Genomic DNA, 16,142 nt, shown 5'->3' on the forward strand with positions numbered 1-16,142 from the left:
GTCTTTTAGGTGTCTTACTTGTCTTAATGCAGAGGTTGCTGGTGTTTTAGATCCAGAAAGTGTTCTATTTTGTTACCGAGGTTCCAGTCACTTAAGTAAAATGAAATGGTATATGGCTTTTAGTGCCGAGGGTGTCCGAAGACATGTTTGGTTCGCTAGCTGTAGGTCTTTTGATTTGACGCCTATCGGCGACCTACGTGTCGTGATGAGGTTGGAATGTTGATGAAAGACAACACATACACCCAGCCCCCGTGCCAGCGGAATTAACCAATTATGGTTAATATTTCTGACTCAGCCAGGAATCGAACCCAGGACCCCTGTGACCAAAGGTCAGCACACTAACCATTTAGCGATGGAACCGGACAGTCACTTAAGTATTGTTCCATTTCAAACCTTCAGACCAGTCTTTTCCCAAACTTGTTTTCAGCACTAACACTGTTATTGCACCTACATCCTCAATTTCAAATTGAAGCAGCCATACAACATGAAGACAGCAATAACAAAAGTATCTTTTTGACTTCAATGAGAGTAAGTACTATTTAATTTACAACCAGTCATTTTTCCCTGACTTCAGTTTTGAGATGTTCGACAACAAGCACATGTTATCATCTGTACCTGGGTTTTTGCAGTACCATAATTATGAACACACTCCCAAATGTCATGATCATGATAAAGAATATGTATCTATAAGACATAATTGTATATTGCTTACAACGTGTTTCTTGCTAAGCATATTTCACAACTCAAAATGTTTTCTGGACTAGATAGCAGCCCACAAGATCCATGAACCTTTTTTTTTTTTCCTTTTTTTTTAAGGGCTAACAATAATTTAATTAAAGACTGAAACACTCTAAGCAATTGCACCTTTTTGACTATGACAACATAAATGTAAATAGAGAAAGCAACAGTTTGTTCTCAAGATGACCCATGCAAACAAAGTCATGAAATACAGCACACAAGAAAAAAGTTGAGGCATCCAAATCTCTGAAGAAAAATTGATAAACTGGTACTGCAAAGGACAAGACTCCTGTCTTGGAGTTTGATTATGCTCAGAATTGTCCAATTCCAAGACTGAACCTTATGTCACAGTTTTAGAAGTGGTTCAAAAAATGTTCAAATGTTCAAAAACAATACATTAATTCCTAATCCAAGAAAGATATGATTTCTTTTTGCTAGTGGCTTTTCGTCGCACCGACATAGATAGGTCTTATGGCAATGATGGCATAGGAAAGGCCTAGGAGTTGGAAGCAAGCAGCCGTGGCCTTAATTAACGTACAGCTCCAGCATTTGCCTGGAGTGAAAATACCACGGAAAACCATCTTCGGGGCTGCCGACAGTGGGATTCGCACCCACTATCTCCTGGATGCAAGCTCACTGCCGCACGCCTCTAAGCGCACGGCCAACTCACCCAGTAAGGATATGATCTAACAAGGTGAAAGAGGCCTTTCACTTCAACATTAATAAGCCATTTTCTAACCATGAATTTTAATCTTTCTACAATACAAATATTCTTCATTTGTCCGTAACTATCAACATGGCAGATGGGACTCGGAACAAAAATTTGCTTACTGTTACCATTGATGCTTTCATGACCCGTACTTACAGACATGATATAGGCTTTTGGGGCTTATACCGTGTCAAGAAAATAAGGTGAAATTCTTTACATTTCACACAGAATTTTGCTCCACGTATTCAGAAAAAAATCTCAACTGTTCACGAGGAAGACTTCTCCAAGAATGAAAGTTTGAATTTAGACGTTAGTAATAGAAGTGTAAGTGGTACATTCATTCGTCACCAGATGGCTCACTGTATGCGGGACAGCACTAGCATTCAAAGCAGAAGCTGATGGCACCATCAGAATCAGTCTAGGAGGGGGTCACATAACAGGTGTACACACATTATGAAAGCATGACACTGACACAAGCCTGGAGTGAAACACAGTAGCTTGGACCTGTAGTGTCTAGTGTCTAGCCATGGCTGCCTACCTGCCTTACATTCACAACAGCACAGATCGAATTGTCAAGGTCCTCCGTAAAACAATTTAAAAACCACGTTTGGCACCGTCACTAAAATTGCTCACAATCTAGGTAAAACCAAGGACAAATTGTCCCCACTTTTACATCCTGGGGTATACAAAATTCCCTGTATTTGTGGCCAGTCCATTAGTACATGTATCAAGGAACACAAACTAAATATTCATCTCAAACAGCCAGACAAATCAGCAATAGCTGAGAACACCCTGTCATCAGGTCATGATGTTATGTTTCAAGACGCTCGTGCTCTTATCCATGCTAGACATTAAAGGTCCAGGATTATATGGGAAGCTGTGGAAATACATAGAAATCCTAACAATTTCAACAAGGACACTGGTATCAATTAAGTGATGATGATGATGCTTGTTGTTTAAAGGGGTCTAACATAGAGGTCATCGGCCCCTATCAATTAAGTAATATTTTCTTGCCAGCCATTAAGGATTTACGTAGGTAGTTCCCTCTCCTGTTCCTTCCCTACTGTTATTTCATTTCAGTGTTTTCCAAATTTGTACATTCCTCATCACCAGATGTTTCATTCCATGCTTGTTTCAGTATCATAATGTGTGTACACCTGTTATGTGACCCCCTCCTAGACTGATTCTGATGGTGCCGTCAGCTTCCGCTTCGAATGCTAGCGCTGTATCGTTTACGGTGAGCCATCTGGTGATGAATGAACGTACCACTTACACTTCTATTACTAATGTCTAAATTGAAACTTTCATTCTTGGAGAAGTCCTTCTCGTGAACAGTCAAGATTTTCTTCTGAAGATGCGGAGCAAAGTTCTCTGCGAAATGTAAAGAATTTCATCTTATTTTCTTGACACAGCATAAGCCCAAAAAGCCTATATCATCTCTATAAGAATTTGTTTAGTGTAACCATATTACCATAGCCTTAGAACTGTTCTTGGTCATGATGGAAAGCTGAATATTTCATTTTTTCTTTTTTTTTTTTTTTTTTTTTTTAAACCAAGCAACAGTTTATCTGCTATCAGCTGTGTGATGTTGTCTTCTAGTGTTCTCCAGATTTTTACTGGCTGTGGACTGGCAAACTTGTCTTTCATTCCCAAGTCATCTTCCAACAAAGAGAAGTTTCAAGATTATGCAAGCAGAAATAGAAAGCAAGCATGAGCAGCATTTCAAAAATCCTACATGTATTGGCCAGAATTGGAACCACAGTGACAATGTCACTCGGTTATCAAGCCCCTGAAGATTTTGCACTGACAACTGTTCTCAGTTGGTGACCACTTAAACAACCTGTCTAAACACTTAAAATAATCATAAACCTCATGCAGAAATACCTTGCAGAAGTATATGCAGTGGATGAATGTTTAAGCAGTTCTTCAGCTTGGGCAAGTTTTGACTGAAGATCTTTCACCAGTGCTTCCGACCTGAGTGCTTCATTTGTATAATATTCTTCGATAGACAGGAGGTGATCACGCAGCCTTTCATGTTCTTTGGAGTGCCGTTCCTGCAACTAGAGTAAAAATGACTTTTTTTTTTTTTTTTTTTTTTTTAATGGGTTACATTTCTCTGAATAGAGAAAACTGCCTTACTTTCTCGAAACTAGGACATCTGAATGTCCACTTAGGTGTGTTTCTCCTCTATGCCAAAGAAATTACAGAACAGACAAGACAGATTTACATCTGCTAAAGTAACATGTATTGCAAATCTAACATACAACTTACCTGACTTTCTAGTTCTTGTATTTTCTCGGTTGAAATTTTCAAGTCTTTAGCAAGACGGGCACATTCTTCACGCAGTTCCTGCAAAAAAAATAAAGAACACCATTGTCAGAATGAAATTAAGCATTAGTAAAAGGTGATGTCAATTTTTCTATCTTCTGGCTTTGTAAATATTCTGAATTTGATTAGAAGGTATTGCTATGGATAGAGGAAACCAGGAACAGCAGCAACAGTGTGTCTCATGACAAAGAAGGCACCTGTACCTACAGTATACTGAAAAAGAAGAAGAGTTTCAAACTTTCATACCTAGAACATCATAATTTGCAAAATGAACCTCACGTTATCTTAAAATCAAAAACTGTCATCAACTGCTTGTTCTGATCATGGTCCTTATTTGCCCATCACAAGATAACCAGCCTTATTCACATAATTTACTATACAAGCTTGGAGTTTTAAATGACTGTTAATACTTCAAACAGAAGCCTCAGGATCCAGTTTTACGAGACTTTTCATTTTGAAATTCCCACATACACAAGGTCACCTTGATGAAACCTACTTTCAGTCTCACTCTATCTACAGTTACAGCTAATTTCAAACATGAAATAGCAATACTATAAAGCAAATATAAATGAGATCATTGAAATGTCCTCCCCTGTGAACCATGTGACCTTGCCATGGTGGGAAGGCTTGCTTATCCCAATGGAGCAGGTAGCCGAGGCATAGCTGCAACCATATCGGATGGGTGTCTGTCGAGAGACCAGACTAAAGAACGGTTCATCGAAAGGGGGGTAGCAGCCTTTTGGAAGTTACAAGGGCAGCAATCTGGATGATTGACTAATTATGGTCTTGTAATATTACTTAACATGGCTTAGCCATGTTGACACTGCTACACGGCTGAAAGCAACAGAAAACTACAGCCGTAACTAACTCCCGAAGACATGCAGCTCTCTCTGTATGAATGATGTACTGATGATGGCTTCCTCCTGGGTAAAATATTCCGGGGGTAAAATAGTGGGGACTACACGAGAGGGGGCAATCATCAGGAAGATGGATACCGACATTCTGCGAGTTGGAGCGTGAAATGTTAGAAGTTTGAATCATTGTAGTAGGTTAGTGAATCTGAAAATGGAGATGGATAGACTAAAGTTAGATGTAGTTGGTATAAGTGAAGTACACTGATAGGAAGAGCAGGACTTTTGGTCAGGTGACTACAGAATTATCAACAAAAAATCAAACAGGGGGAATGCAGAAGTTGGTTTAATAATGAATAAGAAAATGGGCCAGTGGGTAAGCTACTATGACCAGCATAGTGAAAGGATTATTGTTGTCAAGATAGACACCAAGCCAATGCCCACCACAATAGTGCAGGTCTATATGACTACTAGTTCAGTGGATGATGAAGAAATCAAAAGAATATATGAAGAAATAGAAGATACAATACAATATGTAAAAGGCGACAAGAATCTAATTGTGATGGGAGACTGGAATGCAGTGGTAGGCCAAGTAAGAGAAGGTAATACAGTAGGAGAATTCAGATTGGAACAAAGGAATGAAAGAGGAAGCCGGCTGGTTGAATTCTGAACCAATCATAATTTAGCCCTTGCCAACACTATGTTCAAACACCACAAACGACGGCTGTATACATGGACGAGACCTGGAGACACTAGAAGGTATAAAATTTACTTCATTATGATTAGGCAGAGATTCAGAAACCAGGTGTTGGATTGCTAGACCTTCCCAGAAGCAGATGTGGACTCTGATCACAACCTGTTGGTCATGAAATGCCATCTGAAACTGAAGAAATTGAAGATGGAATATATGCAAGGAGATGGGATCTGGACAAGTTGAAAGAAAAGAGTGTGAAGGACTGTTTCAAGAAACATGTTGCACAAGGACTAAATGAAGAGGCTGAAGGAAACACAACAGAGGAAGAATGGACAGTTGTGAAGATTGAGGTCCCTAGAGCTGCTGAAAAAATGATAGGAAGAAAGGAAAGGTCACCTAAATATCAATGGATAACTCAGAAGATACTAGACCTGACTTATGAATGATGTAAATACAAGAAAGCAAAAGAAATGAAGAAGCCAAAAAGGAATACAGGCAATTAAAAAATGAAGTGGATAGAAAGTGCAGGACAGCTAAGGGACAATGGCTGAGGAGAAGTGCAAGAATGTTAAAGGTTGTATGGTCCTAGGAAAGGTAGATGCTGCATACAGGAAAATCGAGGAAACATTTGAAGAATGGAAAACTAGGTGTATGAATATTAAGAGCTCAGATGGAAAACAACTTCCAGGGAAAGAAGACAAGGCAGGAAGATGGCAGGAACATATCCAACAGTTGTATCAAGGTAAAGATGTACATGATATGGTTCTGGAACAAGAAGAGGCTGTTGATGCTGATGAAATGGGGGACCCAATTTTGAGGTCAAAGTTTGACAGACCTAAATAGGAAAAAGGCACCTGAAATTGATGACATTCTCTCTGAATTACTGACTTCCTTAGGAGAAACCAGCATGGCAAGGTTATTCCATTTGGTGTAATATTCATGAGACAGGAGAAATTTAATCCGATTTTTGGCAAAATGTTATTACACCTATTCCCAAGAAAGTGACAAGTGTGAAAACTACCGCACCAATAGTTTAGTATCTCACACCTGAAAATTTTAACACGTATTATTTACAGAAGAATGGAAAGACAATTTGAAACTGAACTGGGAGAAGATCAATTTGGCTTCAGAAGAAATTTCGGAACACGTGAAGCAATCCTGACTTATTGTCGAATTTTAGAGGATCGAATTAAGGACAAGCCCACATACATGGCGTTAGTAGATCTTTAAAAGGCATTCGATAATGCTGATTGGACCAAGCTATTTGAGATCGGGATCAAATACCGAGAATGAAGAATTATCTACAATCTGTATAAAAATCAGTCTGCAGTGTTAAGAATCAAGGGCTTTGAAAAAGAAGCAGCAATCCAGAATGTTTACATAGAATAGGCAATAAAGGAAATCAAAGAGGAATTTGGAAAGGGAATCAAAGTCCAAGGAGAGAAAATCAAAACCCTGAGATTTGCCGATGATATCGTTATTTTATCTGACTCTGCAGAAGATTTGGAGACATTGCTGAATGGTATGGACAGATTCTTGGAGGGCCACAAGATTAAAATACATAAATCCAAAACAAAAGTAATGGAGCGTGGTCGAACAAGGACTGGTGATGCAGGAAATATTAGATTAGGAAATGAAGTCTTAAAGGAAGTAGATGAATATTGTTACTTGGGTAGTAAAATAAGTAATGGTGGTAGAAGTAAGGAGGACATAAAATGCAGACTAGTACAAGCAAGGAAGGCCTTTCTTAAGAAAAAACAATTGTTCACATCTAACATTGATATAGGAATTAGAAAGATGTTTTTGAAGACTTTCGTCTGGAGCGTGGCATTGTATGGAAGTGAAACATGGACGATAACTAGCTCAGAAAGAAAGAGGATAGAAGCTTTGGAAATGTGGTGTTACAGAAGAATGCTGAAGGCGAGATGGGTAGATACAATCACGAATGAAGACATACAGAATTGAATTGGTGAGAGGAAATCGATTTGGCTAAATTTGATGAGAAGAAGAGATATAGAATGATAGGGCACATCTAAAGACCCCCTGGACTTGTACAGTTGGTTTTTGAGGGAAGTGTAGGTGGTAAGAACGGTAGGGGTAGAACAAGACACGAATATGACAAGCAGATCAGAGCAGATGTAGGATGTAGTAGTTATGTAGAAATGAAAAGTTTAGCACTGGATAGGGTGGCATGGAGAGCTGTAGCAAAGCAGTCTATGAACTGATGACTCAAACAACAACGATTGAAATGTTTCCATTTTCCTTTATAAACTGGTTCTAATCTCTCCATTACTCTGGGGGGGGGGGGGGGGGGGAATTAAACAAAAACACATACGTAGGAAAGAAATATTCAAAAATATACTCACTGCTTCACGATTTTCAGTGCCTCTTTTCATGAGATCAATCTGGACTTGGAGCTGTGAAACTTGGTCTTCCAGAGCTTGTTTCTGAGCACTCGGTTCCAAGAAATTAGGTACCATACCAAAATTCTCCTGAAAAGGGCACAAAATTTACATTCAATTACAGCAAATAAAACTAACAGTAGTGGTACAAAAATATGATCCTAACACATACAAGAACAAGTCCAAAACAAAAAAAAGAAATATTTGCTACTTACTGTATTTACGCTAATAATTTCCACATATGTTTTTAAAAAATTTGAGGCACGAAATTGGGGTACAGGTTTTATTTGTGTCAAGGTTGCCAACATGCTCCTGGCTCACCTAGTTTTCGACGCTGAGTGTACAGTTATGCTTTGTGCAACCGTAGATGGAAGAAAACTGTCCCCATATGTCATATTTAAACAGAAAACAATTCAGACTTTTAATTCTAAACTGACTTGCAGGGGTAGCTTTCCACACTTCCACTCACTTCGGTGTGTGTATAGTATGCTTCATAGTTGAAAATAGAGTGAAATCATAACTTTTATATTCGGCATTTTAAGGAATGCCACAATATCAGGTAGCAGGCAGTACGCGGAAAAGCAGAATCCGTGAAAACTGGCGAGGGTTAGCATTTTTGAATTACAAGATGGCTGTTAATTCAAAATCACATAACTGGAAGTCCGATTTCTGTATTACAAAGACTTTGAATTAACGAGGTTTTACGGTATCGCAAAACTAACATCAGATTTCTCCGGTGTGTCTATTTCAAGTGTTTACATTGCACGAAAAGAATTATCCACCACCGGTTGTGTTACTGTCCAGTAAAAAGAGACCACGAAGTGTTTTAACGTTGAGTGTGACAAATTTGTAAGTAATTTAGGAGAGGATTCTAGTGATGCAAGAGACAACGAATCTTCCCATCTACAGGGAATCGAGCCTATTGCAAGTTCAGATTAATGAAATACCTGTCACGTAAGTAGGCGTGCTTGCTCATTTTCATTTTACATGTTCATATTTGCGTAAAGACCACAAGGACCTCCCGGAGTGATACAAAATGTTTGTTTATGCCTATGTTACTCTTTCGATGGAAGGAATTTTAGTTCATTTCATTTTTTTAAAATGAGCCTTCCCAAAATGAGGGTGCGGGCATTATTCGACAGCGGGGATTATTCAGATAAACACAGTATTTTTAAGAAAATAGGAACATAAAAAATAGAAAGCATAACATCTTGATTTTCCTCATTTTATTATATTTTTACAATAAGAACAAATGAAAAGGCCTTAATTTGGAGCTCTCAGATTTCTATGGTCCAAAGCCTTCAAAAAAACACAAGGCTCTCTTCCAACATGTCAATCAAATGCTGATTACTCAATGTACAGATATATATGTTTTAAAATCTAGAAAACCATAGATCTTGGGATGTATTAAATTTCAGAAAGAAATAGCTGCCTTTCTTGAAATGGTCTAACAAGATGTACGTAATAGCAAAGCCATCTCCGTACAGTTCATGAAAGCCTTCAGACGAGTGGAGGATTATCCATAACCTCACCGCTAAGTGACATAAGCAATAGCTTAGCTGTGATCCTATGTTGCCGCCACACATCTCGCAATCTGTAATCCTTTCTGAGACACAAGTGATATAAAAGAATTTGAACCACCACTCACAGGGAAATTACAGATAAATATGTGCATTATTACTTACATGATTTGTATTTGTGCCTGCATCTACAAATTTATTAATCAATGTCATTTCATCTCTTCCATCTGTGTTGCCCTCAATACTGGCTGAAAGAAAAGAAATTACATAATGTTAAAATGGAAATAAACACACTCACCGATGTGCAAGAGGGAGAGAGATAGAGCGTCTCATACACTCTTTGTCTAGACTGCATTCATGAAAACAATTATGCTCTTTTAAAAATATATGCTCCCATTATTCATATTTATTTGAATTAATTAAATAGAAGTTTCACAGACCAGGTATTAGATTTTGTAATGGAAATAATTATGTTAAATTGAAGTGTCAGTCCAGTCATGAAATTCAGTTTGGTTTACTATTCCATCAACCGGGGAATAATGCTTCTTTCTCGTAGGCTTAAAATTCTTGAAAAGATCTTAGATAGCAGACTGTGAATCATTTTAGAGTCACAATTAGAAGAAGAACAGTACAGCTTCAGAACTAATAGATGTACAACAGACCTAATCGTCAGAGTCTGTTCGTGGTTTTCCTGGATGCTGAGGTGTGTGATAGCATTGCAATAGAGAATATATGGGAATGCCTGAGAAAGAGGAACGAGCCAGAGGGACTGGTGAGGAAAGTTCCAATGCTGTATGAGCACTGTACCAGCTGGGTGCGATTTGGTGACGTACATTCATCCTGGTTCCACGCCAAAAATGAAGTCCAGCAAGTCAGTGCACTATCATCATTATAGTTTATCACTAGACCCTGGATTTTTAGATGCTAACAATTTTATTTTAAATGCCTAAAACAGGCTATCAAATGTGTAAAAATAGGTTCTACAAATATATTTTAGGCAGCTTCAATTTCACATTTTTTAATAGACATTTATCAATTAAAATACCATTTTTATACTGCTACATTGATAATAACTTTGTAGGGGGAAATATAAAACAAATATCACTCACGTCTTTGCTAAAAATATCAAAGAATAATTTTACCATCTGATGTGAAGTGAGGAAACTCCTGTAACCTTTCAATTCAAGACGACTTGGAAGCTGACACTTTGTTTTCACTCATGACACAGAATACGGGCGTGTACTACGGTAGGTTCTTAAGGACTTCCGGCGAGTATGGTTTACAGATTTATGATTTGAAGATTTTGTTTGAGAAGTATTTCAAGAATATACCATTCAAGATACTGAAAAATAGAAATTATAGGAATATATGTAAATGCAAGGTGGTTAGAAACAACGTGAGCCAGGTATATATGCACTGGAGGGTTGGTCGTGCTGACAAATAATTTGAAAGAAATCATTTGATATCTTGCACCGTTGTCACCGTTAGCCAGTCAGATCAATTCACGGGCGAATTCAAATGGGCTTTGCGAGGCAGTGTTGCTAAATCTGTACGTGGTTTAAGACCAGCTTGAAAGCACCAGTCAAAGAATAGAACTTCGCTAGGCGAGGGGTTTGAATATAGACCCCAGAGCTGACAGTGTCACGCCAAAGCAAGTACGCCATGGTGACTCCGGCTGAAAGCAACAGTGTGTTTGTGATTGATGCTGATTTCTCGGCATGGGTCTCAAGCCATTCTTAACCCATTCACTGCCAAACCCGTATATATACGTTATTGAACACCGTGCCACGTCCGCCAAACCCGTATATATACGTTTGGGTGCAGTGTGTACTTCACCGATCTCATAAATGAACACAATAAAGTGTCATGCTTTGAGATTCAATAAAAATGCTCAAAGTAGTTCTGTAGTGCAGATATACCACTCCATTTCACGTGTTGTGAAAGCGATCTGGTGTTATTTCGACTTCGTTGAGTGGAACACTTTCCCGCTAACATGTAGCCATCATGGCATCTTGAAGTACACATTCATCTCTTGTTGACGAAGAAATTGAATGTTTCCTCATAAATAGTGAATCTGGAGAGCTATATTTTGATAATGAAGATGGAGAATATCTAAGTGGCGACACTGAATTACAAGAAAGTGCGAGACATAGTCGTGATGATGAGTCTCATGCGGAATTGTCACCTCTTCCTCAGATAAATTATTTTTTCCCCAAATGTAAATGATTTTGATAATACGAGTTCTTGGATCAACAATATAATATAATATAATATAATATTTCAGTAATAGCATCACCGAGTGGAGTAGCCGCACATATTAACATGCTACGTCTATGGAGCCAAGCTCTGCACTCGGCAGGCGAGTGGGTTTGAACCCCACCGTCAGCTGTCCTGAGAATGTTTTCTATTTCTGGTGTGGTTTCCCTTTTGCACTCCCAAGCAAATGCCAGAACAGTTCCCATTCATAAACCACAGCCGATTCCTTCCACTTCCTTACCCAGTTTCATTCACCATAATTCATTTCATATTATTCATTATATTCTCAACTGAAGTTTGCATCGGGAAGGGCATCCAGTCATAAAAATATGGTGTAAAATATAATCTCACTTCATCCCCGACATTGTATGGGAGAATGGAGGGCTTCCATTAATAGTATCATTAAATATGTATCTGTAAAAGTGCTTCTTCCTTTTTAAAAATCCGGCCCACGGGGCTTGGCTGTTCATCAAAACTCGGCGGTGAAAAGGTTAAGTCATGTGCAGATTTAGCAACACTGCCACACAAAGCCCATTTGAATTTGCCGTGAAGCGGTCTGATTTGCTGACTTCAGCATCTGATAGATAAAATGACAACAGTGTGAGGTATCGAATTATTTCTTTCAAATTATCTATCAGTATGACCAACATTCTAATGCTCATATACCCGGTTTATATTGTTTCTGACCACCCTGTATAGGTTCCAATGTTCACTTTGGCATTTTTAGGTACTACAGGATCACAGTTTTTAACCCTATAAATACATAAAACTTGTAAATACAACTTCATTTTTTACGTTATCTCTTCAAGAACAAAATAGGTTTTTGCCTGCAATCTGAGGTCTATTTAACACCATCATGGATCACGTAATGCAAGAAACTTCTGGTGAACTTAATGCAATGGCTTCCACTGATTATGTCAAGATCTGGGAAGAAACTGAGCAACTGGTACAGTGGAGACTCATCGAATGGAAAGTTAAGTTCCAGGAATTCAATCTCAAGATAAGAGAAGCTAAAACAGCAGTAGACACAGATGGATGACCAGTGAACATCATGCTAGGAAATCATCCACCAGAAAGTGTGGAAACTTTGCATACCACAGCAGTGTAACTTTTCAGGACACACTAGCCACAGAGGAGGTGGCAAATAGAGTGGATAAAAACTCTCACTTTTACCAGCAAGTAAGAACACTCCTTTGGGACCTGAAAGTACCAAGAAAAACAAACCTGGTGATGTTCGATCAATACTTCACACCAATCTTAACCTATGGTATTGAAACATGCTACTTCACTAAGGATTCATCAAGATTACAGGCATCTGAGATGAAGTTTCTGAGATCCACAATTCAAAAAAACAAAACTGGGCAAGTTAAGAAATGACATGGTGAGAAAAAAAGCTGGGCTTAAGACTCATATCCAGATTGAGGTGGTTCAGACATGTAATGAGATGGATTCAATAAGGAAAGCTTGTGTTAACTTGGAGAGGCATGTAGCTGGAAAACAGACAGTGAGAAGACGCAGAAACCGCTGGACGGACATATTTAAAGATGGACATTGTAGATCGGAAATAGGCACTACAGGATGTATCTCAATAAGACAAAGTGGAAGAGACTTGGCCACAGTACAGAGGAAAATGGAACTGTAAAAGTGGTGGTGGCGGTGGTGGCAGCGGCGACGGTGGCAGCGGTGGTGGTGGTTATTATTGTACAAATTTCAATGCTGTTATAAATTAAGAAGTTATATTTCAATTGTTATAGGGTATTCTATTACTACAAAAATGAGAATACCCACTGTGGTCTTTCACTTTTACTTTATTCACTTTGTGAACTAGTGTGAATTGAGAACCTGAAATGATTCCAAAAAAAAAAATTAAAAATACAATCATATACATCATCATTATAGACCATTATGACTTTCAGTGTTCAGTCTGCAAGCCTCTGTGAATTTACTAAATGTTGCCAAAATCCTCTGTTTGCAACTAGTGCTGTGGCCTCATTTAGTTCTGTATCTCTTTATCTTTAAATCGTTAGAAACTGAGTCTAACCATCGTCATCTTGGCCTCCCTCTACTTCTCCAAAACTCCATAACGGAGTCCATTATTCTCCTAGGTTACCTATCTTCCTCCATTCGCCTCATATGACCCACCACCAAAGCCGGTTTATGCGTACAGCGTCATCCACCAAGTTCATTCCTAACTTAGCCTTTATCTCCAAAAAAAAAAAAGAAAAAAGAAATGAAAATGGTGGTGGAAACTACAAGAAAATTAGAAGGATGCAGCAGTATCACTTGGTTTGAAAAAAAGATTTTCCAGAATTGCAAAGGAATATAAAGGAAAGTGCAGTGGGAAAACTGGTGAGAGACTTTTATAACACTGTAGCACTAACAAAATAGTGCTGAAAAGTGTACACTCAAAGTGAAAAATATTGATCTGTTTATATATGCATCAAAAATCCAAAACCTAATTTGTTGTGCTAACAAGCGTTGTAAGAATATGTACTTGGTGATACGTTCCAATATGGAGAAAAGAAAGTAAATAAATAACAGTTAATGCAAATTTTGATCTGTTGATTCGTTGTGAAACTCAAGAGTAGTGTCAATACAGTACATGTGTTCCTACTTCTCCTCCGAAAACTGGCAATTCTAAATAGAATTGGAAACTTTTAAAAGTTGAGAAGAATTGTTAAATAACATTATACAAACAACAAGGCCGACAATGTTTGGACATGTTAAAAAGATGATTCCCATAAGAATAACAAACAAAGCCTGTTGGGCAGAGATGTACCGTAGAAGGTACCAAATAATGGAGAATACCAAGGAAATGGAAGCAGTAAAGCAAAAATAATTAACCAAGGCTGAGATAACCAGCCACAACTACATAAGGATTAAACCTTGATCCTTCCAGCCAAGAAGCTGGTGTACAGTGCCTGTTAGACCACCCTACTCTAAATGCCATACAGAACTAAGAAAATTCCAAAATTTCTCAGACTGTGTATACTTCTACTCGCTTGCATTCTCCTTAACTTTAGACAAATGAATTATCTACATCTAAAAATACTGAAATATTCATACTTTAAACATTATCAACATATCAGAATGAATTACTTACTCCTATTCACACTTCCTCCTTTCTCGAGTTGGGCATTACGTAATTTCAGAACTTGGTTTTCCATTTCTAATGCAGAGATGTGTCCTGAAACAGTTTAAAATTGATCAATACTTTTGAGCTGCAAACTAGTGATGAAAGCTTTAAACCTATTTATCAAGGATCCCTCACTAGCACACCAGAAAGTTATACTAAAAAATAAACTCAGGATAATCTTAATGAAAAAAAACACATGCTCATCTTTCCAGGTGTTATGTAATTTACAAAAAAATGGAGATCAGAAAAAGATAAAGAAATTTAAGTAGGATGCATTTAAAATTCATAATGGTACTGAATGACGATGATTATGATGATGATGATGATGACGACGTCAACGACGACGATGATGATGATGATGGTGTGATGATGATGATATTAGTTTTACATCCCACTAACTACTTTCACAATTGATAATGATGATGGTGCTTGTTGTTTAAAGGGGCCTAACATCTAGGTCATCGTCCCCTAATGGTACAAAATGAGACAAAATATAATGACAATTTAAAAGTCCAAAATTTATCCACTGATCAGACTTCAAAACATGATGATGAAAAATGAATGGACGAATAAGAATTTAAAATAATCAGCGGATCCAACTCACAATACTGAAAGTTAAAAATAATTCCAAAATCAATCCACCGACTAGAATTCAAAAATACAACAATGAAAAATGATTATGAACTTAAAACTGTCAGTGGATCCAACCCGCAATGTCCCACCTTCCCAGAAACTACCTTAAAACAATAGTATTACTGACCAAGGGACTACTTCCAAAGCACAGTCCTGAATCGATGATGCTTGTTGTCTAAAGGGGTCCAAAATCCAGGTCAATGGCCCCTCATAATGGTACTTATCGCTAATGAAGTAGAACCATGGCGTTTCTCATATAGCGGTACTAATCATAAGTAACGTAGACTCACGATGTTTCACACATTAAGGTACTTCTCACAAGTAAAGTACATCGCACAGATAATGCAGACCTATGGTATTTCTCACTTAATGGCGCCACTCATAGGCAACGCAAACCCATAGATGTACTAATCACAGGGACCCAAACTATCCCGTGGTCTTCCTCACATAATGGGTACTAATCACAATCAACGCAGACCAATGGTGTCGCTTATCTAGTGCTACTAATCACAGGCAATGCCTAGACCCGTGGTGTTTCTCACATAATGCTACTAATCACAGACAACGTAAGCCCGTGGTGTTCCGCATATAGTGGTACTAATCACAGGTACTGTAAACCCACAGTGAACCACTCTCTGCTGCTACTACTGCTACTAATCAAAAACCTATTGTGCACTTAACTTAGTGGTACTACATGCAAGTAAAGTTGACCCATGGTGTTCCCCACGTGATGGTACTAATTACAAGAAGTTTCATGATTCTAATTCAATCATCCATTCATCGCCCCTTTTAGTTGCCTCTTACGACAGGCAGGGGCTACCGTGGGTGTATTCTTCGTCTGCGTCCCCCACCCACAGGGGGAACTTTTACCATTT

The 16,142-nt window shown here is 38.3% G+C and overlaps 1 protein-coding gene across 3 annotated transcripts in view; it reads right to left on the reverse strand.

Annotated features, from left to right (window-relative positions):
• LOC136857544 (thyroid receptor-interacting protein 11) overlaps nucleotides 1-16,142 on the reverse strand; it is a 533,154-nt gene that overhangs the window by 96,255 nt on the left and 420,757 nt on the right. For all 3 annotated transcript variants that reach the window (XM_067136282.2, XM_067136281.2, XM_067136283.2), the window contains 5 exons: nucleotides 14,602-14,685; nucleotides 9,408-9,490; nucleotides 7,687-7,812; nucleotides 3,719-3,796; nucleotides 3,332-3,507 (listed from right to left, as the gene is read on the reverse strand). In XM_067136282.2, coding sequence (XP_066992383.2) covers nucleotides 3,332-3,507; nucleotides 3,719-3,796; nucleotides 7,687-7,812; nucleotides 9,408-9,490; nucleotides 14,602-14,685 — 547 coding nt within the window. The remainder of the gene's footprint in view (nucleotides 1-3,331; nucleotides 3,508-3,718; nucleotides 3,797-7,686; nucleotides 7,813-9,407; nucleotides 9,491-14,601; nucleotides 14,686-16,142) is intronic.

This window comes from Anabrus simplex, chromosome 1 (genome assembly GCF_040414725.1).
Source record: "Anabrus simplex isolate iqAnaSimp1 chromosome 1, ASM4041472v1, whole genome shotgun sequence".
NCBI lineage: Eukaryota > Metazoa > Arthropoda > Insecta > Orthoptera > Tettigoniidae > Anabrus > Anabrus simplex.